At 32.4% G+C, this 11,222-nt stretch overlaps 1 protein-coding gene across 1 annotated transcript; it reads right to left on the bottom strand.

Annotated features, from left to right (window-relative positions):
• Window positions 1–10,046: 10,046 nt before the first annotated feature.
• LOC113176608 (olfactory receptor 2B11-like) lies at window positions 10,047–10,985 on the bottom strand. Its single transcript, XM_026381096.2, has one exon. The coding sequence runs from the start codon at window positions 10,983–10,985 to the stop codon at window positions 10,047–10,049; it is 939 nt and encodes a 312-aa protein (XP_026236881.2).
• Window positions 10,986–11,222: the final 237 nt, after the last annotated feature.

The raw sequence follows: 11,222 nt of genomic DNA, 5'->3' as shown, positions 1-11,222 counted from the left end.
ATGTATTTTGTAAAATGATGACCATCACATTCCACCATCCTTGCTAATCCCCTTCCCCCTCCCTTTCCCTCCCACCCCTCTTCCCTATCTACAATTAATCTAATCATCCCATGCTCTCCCTCCCTACCCCACTATGAGTCACCCCCCTTATATCAGAGAAAACATTCGGCATTTGTTTTTTGGGGATTGGCTAACTTAGCATTATCTTCTCTAATGCCATCCATTTACCTGCAAATTCCATGATTTATTCTTCTTTAGTGCTGAGTAATATTCTATTGTGTATATATGCCACATTTTTAAATCCATTCTTCCATTGAAGGACATCTAGGTTGGCTCCATAGTTTAGCTATTGTGAATTGTGCTGCTCTAAACATTGATGTGGCTGTGTCTCTGTAGTATGCTGTTTTTTAAGTCCTTTGGGTATAGTCTGAGAAGAGGAATAGCTTGTTCAAATGGGGGTTCCATTCCCAGATTTCCAAGGAATCTCCATATTGCTTTCCAAATTGGCTGCACCAATTTGCAGTTCCACCAGCAATGTATGAGTGTATCTTTTCCCCCACATCCTCAAAACAGTATCTCCTCTACTACACCAACTTGGATCCTTTCATCCCATTTATCTTTTTGTATCTGTGAAGAATGTCATTTGTATTTTGTTAAGTATAAAATTAAATATGGAGATACTTTTAGGTAGTGTAGGCATTATCTCATTGCTGCCAGAAAAAAATACTAGGTATAATTTCAGTCTTCTCAAATTTATTAAGACTTGTTCTGTGGCTGAATATTGGACCTATTCTAAAGGATATTCAATGTGCAGTTGAGAAAAATATATACTTCATTTATAAGTGGAATGTTCTGTATATGTGTTGGTCCATTCATTACAGAGTAAATTTTATATCCTATTTTTAAATTTTTGTTAATTGTTTTCTGTCTGGATGATCTCTATTACTGAAGCTGAGGTGGTGAATTCCCTTGCTGATATTGTATTTCTGGCTATCTCTCCTTTTACACCTGTCTATATTTAGATTATACATTTAGATGCTCTATAATTTGTGGCATATATATTCATAACTGTAAATATCTCCTTGATATACTCACATCCTTATCATTATTTTATGACCTTCTTTATTTCTTGTTATAATTTTTTAGTTTAAGTTTATATTGTCTGCTATAGGTATAGCTATGCCTCTCTCTTTTGGTTTGTGTTTGTATGAACTATTTTTCCATGCTTTCAGTTTCAGTCATTGTCTACAGTTTAAGTCTTGGGCAGAGGGAGGTCTTGTATTTTTTTTTTTTAATTATTCACTCACCATGTATCTTTTGTTGGGGAATTTAATATTTGTATATTATAGGTAATTGAGATGCAGAAACTTTGTACTGTTACTTTTGAAATTGTTTTCTAGTTGTTTAATAGAACCTTTCTTTTATACTGTTTTACTCTATGTTCAAGTGATTTTCTCTCCAAGAACATTTTCATTTCTTTCAGTTATTTGCATACATTACTCATGTTTAGTTGGTTTTTCTTTTTTCTCTACTAATCTTTATTCTATTTATTTATAGTTTCTTTAAAGAAATTGTTACATTATGGATATATATAAAGGTGAAATTCACTGTGGAATATATATATATATATATATATATATATATATATAATCTTTATGTATATAAATTATATATTATATAATATATAATCTTCTTGATATACTCCTTGATTATATATATATATATAATCTCCTTGATATACTCACAACTTTATCATTATTTTATATATATAATTTTTGGTCAGATTCATTCCACTGTTCTTCTCTTTTCCCATCATTACTCCCTCCCCCTCAGTCCCTTTCCTGTATTCTACTGATCTTTCTTCTATGTTTATAAAATTCCCCTACATCTTTTTCTATTTTTTTTTTCTTATTTTGGTATAGCATCCACATAAGAGAAAACATTCAACCTTTGACTTTCTGGGTCTGGTTTATTTCATTTAGCATGATGTTCTCCAGTTCCATCTACTTACCAGCAAATATTATAATTTTATTCTTCTTTATGTCCAAGTATTTCATCTTCAATTCTGAATAAAAATTTTGCTGGGTATTGTAATCTTGGTTGGTACACATTTTTTCTTTTTTTCTTTCTTTTCTTTTCTTTTTTTATTTTTTGCTTTTTTCTTTTATTGTTCACACCATTCATGTCTTCATACATGTACTTTGGATAATGATGTCCATCACATTCCACCATCATTTCTAACTCCTGCCACCTCCCTTTGCCTCCCACCCCTCTGCCCTATCTGGAGTTCATTTATTTCTCCCATGCTCCAGCTCTATACCTCACTATGAGTCAGTCACTTTATATCAGAGAAAACATTCCGCTTTTGTTATTTTGGGATTGGCTAACTTCACTTAGCATTATCTTCTCTAATCCATCCATTTACCTACAAATACCATGATTTTATTCTTTTTCATTGCTGAGTAATATTCCATTGTGTATATATGCCACTTTTTTTTATCCATTCATCCACTGAAGGGCCTCTAGGTTAGCTCCACACTTTAACTATTATGAATTGTGCTGCTATAAATATTGATGTTGCTGTGTCCCTGTGGTATGCTATTTTTAAGTCCTTTGGGTATAGACGAAGGAGAGGGATAGCTGGGTCAAATGGTTGTTTCATTCCCAGATTTCCAAGGAATCTCCATAATACTTTCCATATTGGTTGCACCAATTTGCAGTCCCACCAGCAATGTTCGAGTGTACCTTTTCCCATACATTCTTGCCAACACTTGTTGTTTTTTGTCTTCATAATAGCTGCCATTTTGATTGGAGTAAGATGAAATTTTAGAGTAGATTTGATTTGCATTTCTCTAATTGCTAGATACGATGAACATTTTTTCATATATTTGTTGATTGATTGTATATCATCTTCTGAGATGTGTCTATTCAGTTCCTTGGCCCATTTATTGATTGGGTTAGTTGTTTTTTTTGTTGTTTAGCTTTTTGAGTTTTTTTATATACCCTAGAGATTAGTGCTCTATCTGATGTGTGAGGGGTAAAAATTTGCTCCCAAGATGTAGGCTCTCTATTCACCTCACAGATCGCTTCTTTTGCTGAGAAAAAACTTTTTAGTTTGAGTCCATCTCATTTATTGATTCTTAACTTTAATTCTTACACTATAGGAGTCTTATTAAGAAAGTTGGGGCCTAATCCCACATGATGGAGATTAGGACCTACTTTTCTTCTATTAGAGGCAGGGTCTCTGGATTAATTGCTAGATCCTTGGCCCATTTTGAGTTGAGTTTTGTGCATAGTAAGAGATATGGGTTTAATTTTATTTTTTTGAATATGGATTTCCAGTTTTCCCTGCATCATTTGTTGAATAGGTTATCTTTTCTCCAATGTATGTTTTTGGTGCCTTTGTCTAATATACAATAATTGTAATTTGTGGGCTAGTCTCTATGTTCTATATTCTGTACCATTGGTCTACCAGTCTGTTTTGGTGCCAATACCATGTTCTTTTTGTTATTATTGCTCTATAGTATAGTTTAAGGTCTGGTATAGTGATGCCACCTGCTTTACTCTTCCTGCTAAGGATTGCTTTAGCTATTCTGGGTTTCTTATTTTTCCAGATAAACTTCATGATTGCTTTTTCTATTTCTATGAGGAATATCATTGGGATTTTGATTGGAATTGCATTAAATCTGTATAATGCTTTTGGTAGTGTGGTCATTTTGACAATATTAATTCTGCCTATCCAAGAGCAAGGTAGATCTCTCCATCTTCTAAGGTCTTCTTTGATTTCTCTTTTTAGGGTTCTGTAGTTTTCATTGTATAGATCTTTCACCACTTTTGTTAAGTTGATTCCCTAATATTTATTTATTTACTTTTTGAGGCTATTGTAATGGGGTAGTTTTCCTCATTTCCCTCTCAGAGGATTTGTCACCAATATACAGAAATGCCTTTGATTTATGGGTATTGATTTTATATTATGCTACTTTGCTGAAATCGTTTATTAGTTTTAGAAGTTTGCTGGTGGAACTTTTTGGGCCTTCTAGATACAGGATCTTATCATCAGCAAATAGTACTAATTTAAGTTTTTATTTTCCTATGCATATACCTTTAATTTCTGTTATCTTTCTAATTGCTGTGGCCAGTGTTTCAAGAAGTATGTTAAATAGAAGTGGTTAAATAGGGCATCACTGTCTTGTTCCAGATTTTAGAGGAAATGCCTTTAATTTTTCTTCATTTAGAATGATGTTGACCTGGGGGTTAGCATAGATAGCCTTTATAATGTCAAATTTTTTTTTTGTTATCTCTAGTTTTTCTAGTGTTTTGAATATGAAAGGATGCTGTATTTTGTGAAATGCGTTTTCTGAATCTATTGGGATGATCATATGATTCTTATCTTTGAGTATATTGATGTGATGAATTACATTTATTGATTTCCATATGTTGAGCCAACTTTCATCCCTGGGATGAGTCCTACTTGATCATGATGCACTGCCTTTTTGAGATGTTTCCATGTTCAAATTCACAGAACTTTATTGAGAATTTTTGCATCTATGTTCATTAGAGATATTGGTCTGAAATTTCTTTCTTTGATGTGTCTTTGCCTGGTTTTGTATTCAGTTACTCAATGCTTTTTATTCTTTGTGTGTTTATTATAAGTTGTCACTTCCTGACTGCTGTGAGCTTTATGAAAACATCTCATAGTTGTAACAGCATATTTTAAATTGATAACAACTTAACTTTGATCATATTAAAAACCTCTACACTTTTACTTTGTCACTTCCCACATTTTGCATTTGGGATTTTACAATTTATACTTTATTATATTTCATGTCCTGTAACAAACTATTGTACTTATTATTAAATAATATTTATAGTAAAGACATAAGTGGTTTACATTTCAACATTATAGTATTACAGTATCCTGAAGGGACTGCACAAGTAGTGTCATCAGTAAATTTTGTACTTTTGGAAAATTTCATGATACTTATCAATATCCTTCCACTTGAAGAATTTCCTGTAGTATTTCTAGTAAAATACTTCTAGTGGAGATGAATCTCCATTTAGTAGAGATGAGTTCATTTGGGAAAGTCTATACCTCTGCCTTCATATCTCCTTCCTCCTCCCTTTCTCTTTCAACTTAAGGAAGTTGTAACATGTGTAATGTAAAATTGTATTTCCCAAGAAGTTCACTGTATCTTATTATTATATAATAGCCAGGTACTACGTTTTTTCACCTGGTTTCTTTTGGTCTTGCGAATATATTTTTGCATATTAATAATTGTTCCAATTTATGTTTCTGTAGAGGGACAATTGCTGAAAAATCCTATTTGATCATTTTGTTCTGCCATCCTCTCAAAATTTACTTTTCTTGGCAAAAAAATTTGGGGAAAAAAAATCTGCAACTCCTGTTCAGTCCTCTAGAATTAAAGCATCACCCTTATCTTTCATTTATCTCTTTCTCAGAGGACTCACATTTAATAAAATTTCTCTGCCAAACTCCCATATCAGTATCTCACATAATTCCATCTCTTTTATACTTACACTACTCTTCTCCTAGTCAAGGACCTCATTCATTACTTATTGCATAAATGGTTACAATAACCATATTAATCAATTCTAAGTGTTTTCCTATTCCAAACTAATTTTCATTGCTAAATGTAATCCTAAAATCAAGGTCAAAAATTCAAATCTTTTAAAGTTCTATCACCTATTGAGATATCCATTTTTTAACATTACCCATGCTTTTAGTCTCTGGTACTGTTCAATATATATTCCCATTTCACCTTTACATACTGCCTTATATATTCTTCAACCTGAAACTTAGTAGATTACTGATGGTTTTGGATGCATAGTCTTAAAATTGTCAACATCTTTGTAAATATCTTATTTTACAAAAGTGGAAAAAGCATTGATGTTTGGTAATTGAAAGTTTATAATAAATTTCATCATTCCATAATGAACATATACTTAAAAACATCTTGTTGTATACAATGAGAACGTATAATGTTATCTGTCAATGAAAACCTGGTGTTGATTATTTGAATGAAAACAAAACATAATAGAATCAACGTACCTCAAGTTCATTTTATATAAATGTGGATAATAGCTACATAGGAAGATCCTTGAGAAATAAAATAAGATTGCAAATGCAAAGTATCTAACACAATCAATAACTCATGGCACTTTTTGGTATTTATGAATTCTCCTTGTTGTCTCCTTTATTATGATGTTTCCTCATTCAGTGATATGTTCCTATAAACTCCTAATAAGTATTACAATTTTAGTTCCTGACACTAAAAAACATTTCTAAATTTTCACTTTTTAGGGTCTTATTCTTCCTCTTCTGTTCTAAAAACATATTCCTGAAAGTATATTTTATCATGTAGTATGTCCTATTATAGTTCATTTTAGATAAGAATTCAGAAATCAGAAAGCTGGAAGTTGTTATTGAACATTAAAATAAAACAAATATACAAAGGGAGAGAATGCAGGAAAGTTAAGTAATGAAGGCATTGCAGTACATTCTCAATTGGCTATAGGAGCTGATGTTGATTTCAGAGCTGGAACACAATGTGTTGCTGGAAAAAGAAGTGTAATGGGAAATAGAGTTATAGTCTAATGAATGGATTTAATTTTCTTCTGTGTGAATAAAGTGAGACATTCTAAGTGTAAAATAATTGAAACAGTATATGAAAAGGTGTTTAGACCTAAGGTCAATAGTTAAAAATGGATATATACAGAAAAAGTTAAAAGTGTTTGATATGATACGAATAAAAGGTGTAGATATTAGTTTTATGTGGAATAAATTTTTAAATATACTACACTTTATATTGAAGTTTGATTTTGTGTTTATTTTTAAAGGAGTTGAATATTTAGTCAAGATAAACATTTTTTGATAACAATGTGAAAATAGAAATAGAAACAGAGGTAACTACTGTCCTAGTTGCTATCTAGTATCCTTTCTTAAAATATGGTATATATTTCCCTAGAGATGTATCTAACACTTCTCCACCCAAAACTCATTCCTCAGTGGTCTCTAGGACATATCCAAGGCTTTGGGATCTGAGATTCAAAATTTGAAAGAATTAGATTTTCATTAGTCAGAAAGGTGTTTATTGAACAAGAATCACAAAATGCATTTATTTTAATCATTCCCCTGTGTATAATTTGGAGTTTGAAAAGCCACTTATTCAGTTATTATGCTATGTTACAGAGATCTGAGGAAATCTCTTGAATGGAGAAAACTATTGTAAAAACATTTTCTTTTATTTTTTAATCTTGATGCCCTAAATAATTTTATAAATGCATGACTGTATTCTTTATTTTATTTTTAAGGGTTTAAATATTTTGCTGTCTTCCATTTGTTCTTCAGGAAAGTCTTGCTTGCTTAGGAAAATGAGAAAAGCTTTTAATTATCTTCCTTGAAAAGTTAATCTTAGAATTACTCATGCTTTACTTTACAAGCACAGCACCTTTTTGCCTTCAGAGACAATATGTGCCTTTTCTTCAATATAGCTTCTCAAAAACTAATCAAACTATGCTTTATGGTAGAGTATCCTGAACATATGTGCCAGGGACATGTGAAGTATTCTACATAAATAAAATATTTCTGTGGTTTTCTTCATCACTTCTGAAAGTATTTTTTTCTGATATTTTGATATATAATTCTTAGAAAGTCCAGAGTTTTCACAATCTGGACATCACTCACATTTATGAAATAAGTCATCTTCAACAGCTTAGAAAGTATTATACACATTAAGTAGCCCAAAGCAGAGTAAAATAGGATAGCTATAATCAGTCTGTGTGGCTATGTTTTTGACACAAATATTACTAGATTTTGACCCCAGAATAAAAAATACTTTTTCTGTGTGTAAAACTAAGGTAGACAAAGGATACCTTATGTAAAAAAAAATGTTTAACATCACAAAATTTATATTTCATTTGTGTGAATGTGTGTGTGCACAAAATTTGAAAAAAAATTAGTAGAGGAATCATCCAAAAATCAGTCAGTTTTAAAGGTTATTTATAATTTTTTTTCTAAACTGAACATACTATAATATAAATCCATTGAGAATTGGGCCAGCACTCTTCAAAGAGTGGATCTGGCTTGCACCTGATTGTTGTTCAGAATAACATAACAAAAATACCCTCTTATTTTTCTTACAGTATTCAGTTTCTCACTGCCTATCATGTTGGATTCACAAAATATATGTTCAATTTACATAACTACAAAGTCCTTAAGTGGTTCTCATAAATGATAAATAAATTTATGATGAGTTTTAAATTTTTAGTATGTCTTAGTCCATTTATGATATTACAAATACCTGAGACTCTGTAATTTGTAAACAATAGCAATTTTTTTCTCATTATAAAGCTGAGAGTCCAAAGTAAGGCATCAGCACATTTAATGACTGGTAGGGACCCCAATCTCAGTTACCAAGACAGAGATTTGTTTATTGTATTCAATGGAGGGGAGGATCACTTTGTCCTCACATTGTGGAAAGCAGAGGGCACAAAAAATCCAATTCTCTGTCAAGTCTTCTTAATCTCATTCTTAGTGGAGAAGCCCTCATGATTTTGTCATCTCTTATAGGTTTCTTAATGTGGTCCATTGGACATTAAGTTTGGATATGTGAATTTTGGAGGAGATACATTTTAAAAAGACAGAGTGTGATTACAATTTTAGGACTCTATTATATGTATATATTAGTTGTTTATGGACACAATATCTTCATTTATTTATTTATTTTTATGTCGTGCTGAGGATTGAACCCAGTGCCTCATACATGTGAGGCACGAGCTCTACCACTGAGCTGCAGTCCCAGACCTCCATTTATCTTTTAATGAATCAAATTTTGAACACTATTTGCATTCAAATCTAAATCAGTTAAAAAACCCTAATATTGCTTGCTGAAATAATTGAGGTGTTTTTCATCCCAGAAATATAAATTATTTCTTTTTCCTATTGATTTTTTTTTCAGATTTTAAAGGAATTCCTGGTTGTTTCAGTTTATGCACAGAAATGTTGCCAGATTGACATTCATTATGTTTGTTATCATCACTTCCTTGTACTCTCACTGATTCAGAAGACATATGCTTACGGTATTTGAAAGGAACATTAAGAAACATCCATATTTTATCTCTTTATATTAATGTTTAATGTGACTAATTAGATTAAAAATGCAACACAACTTTCTTGTTAATTACATTTTTTTTCTTTTTTCTTTTAGTGCTGGGGAATAAATTAAGGGCTTTGAGCACAGTAGGTAAATATTCTGCCATTGAGCTATACTTGCAGCTCTTACAATTCATTTTCTCTGTGTGTGTTAGTAAATAAAACAAATACACAAATATTGAACCCTGGAGCACTCTTACACTGAGGCACACCCCCAGCCCATTTTTATTTTAAGACAGGATATCCCTAAATTACTAAGGCTGGTCTTAAAGTTACAATTCTCCTTTCCCAGTCTTCCAAATCACTGAGATTACAAATCTGTGCCACTACACCCTCTACAATGTATCTTTAAAGGAACAATGGTATTTACATAAATAAAGTTTGATAAACTTTTAAGAATAATGATTCTTTGAAAACATAGAGTGTTTCACACAGAAAGTCAAGTTATAGCCATGCTGCTCACATAGACTTGGGATAAACTCCCAGAGAAATAAGAAAATATTTCTTGGGTAAAGGTGACAGGAAGCCCATTTGAGAATGGTGACATGCTATTTTTATAGGGTTTAAATTGAACTAATGAACTTATAATTTGTATTGTTATTCTAACACACTTTATGATTTGAATATGTTAATATTCAGCACAATTTCAGTATCTTTCTGAATGGAATTATTTTAATGTATTTTCAAAGAGTGCTCATAATGTTGTGTATTAGCTGAGCATAATTCTTGCCTAACATTATTATAAAGCACATAAGAAATATTACATATCTTGCAAGAAGAACATCGAACTCAGATTTATGATACTAGAATGAGTTATTAGAGAAATCCATATAAACCTACAGTGTTAAATAATTTCATTTCATGTTTACAACTGTCACTTGGGTCTGAAAATGCTCCACATCACTTTGCCTAATGCCCCTTTCACATCCTTATTCCTTAGGGTATAGATGAAGGGATTGAGTGTAGGGGTCACTACTCCATAGAATAGAGCCATGAACTTAGGCTGGTCTCTTGAGGTGGAAGAGGGAGGCTGAAGGTACATGCTAATGACTGGGCCATAAAATAAGAAAACTACAATTAGATGAGAGGAACATGTCCCAAAGGCCTTTTTCCTTCCTTCAGAAGATTTGATTTTAAATATGGCATGTCCAATACTAGCATAGGAGGCAAGAATTAAACACAGAGGAACAGCCACTATAAAAATGCATACCACAGAGAGTGTGAGCTCATTAGCCTCCTTTTCCCCACAGGCAGCCTTTATCAGAACTGGAATCTCACACAACAAGTGATCCAGTTTATTGATGCCACACAGTGGCAACTTTACTGTAACAGAAGCTTCAGAGATTGCATAGATCATCCCAGTCAGCCACACAATGGATACTAATAGGACGCAGACTCGCTGATTCATGATGAAGATGTAGTGTAGAGGTCTGCAGATGGCCACATAGCGATCAAAAGACATGAGAGCCAAGAGCAGACATTCTGTGCTCCCCATTATGCTAAAGAAATAAAGCTGAACTATACACCCCAAATAACTGATGGTCTTCTTAGAAGTTCCCAAGTTAAACAGCATCTGAGGCACAATGCTTGTGGTGTAACACATGTCTAAGAAGGAGAGGTTGGTGAGGAAGAAATACATGGGACTGTGTAGATGAGTGTCTAACTTAGATACCAGAATGATGGCAATGTTTCCAATCATGGCCATTGGGTATGTTATGAGAAGAATAATGAATAAAGGAAGTTCTAACCAAGGGCGGTGAGCAAAGCCTAGTAGAATGAACTCTTCGGGGTGACTTTTGTTAATCAGTGCCATCCTCTTTAGTTCATTTCACATATAGTAGGGTAGCAAAAAGTCAGAGTTACAAGAAATGGCAAACTATAATTATATATTAGACATTCAATCATGGAAGATATTTGTGCAATAAGTTGTGGGAGAAATAATATAAATGTTCAGGCAAAAGGTGAACCCATTTTTTTTTCATGAAACTAAGTTAAAGACAGTTACCTTTAAGAAGTAAACTAGTCCTTCTGAAACTGAACTTTCTGAGAA

This window comes from Urocitellus parryii, chromosome 8, assembly GCF_045843805.1.
Source record: "Urocitellus parryii isolate mUroPar1 chromosome 8, mUroPar1.hap1, whole genome shotgun sequence".
NCBI classification, from domain to species: domain Eukaryota; kingdom Metazoa; phylum Chordata; class Mammalia; order Rodentia; family Sciuridae; genus Urocitellus; species Urocitellus parryii.
Note: the sequence above shows the minus strand (reverse complement) of the source record. Positions and strands in the feature narration are given on the sequence as shown.

Excerpts from the sequence above, each read along its gene's own strand:
- LOC113176608 (XM_026381096.2), bottom strand. The coding sequence starts at position 10,985 with ATGGCACTGATTAACAAAAGTCACCCCGAAGAGTTCATTCTACTAGGC.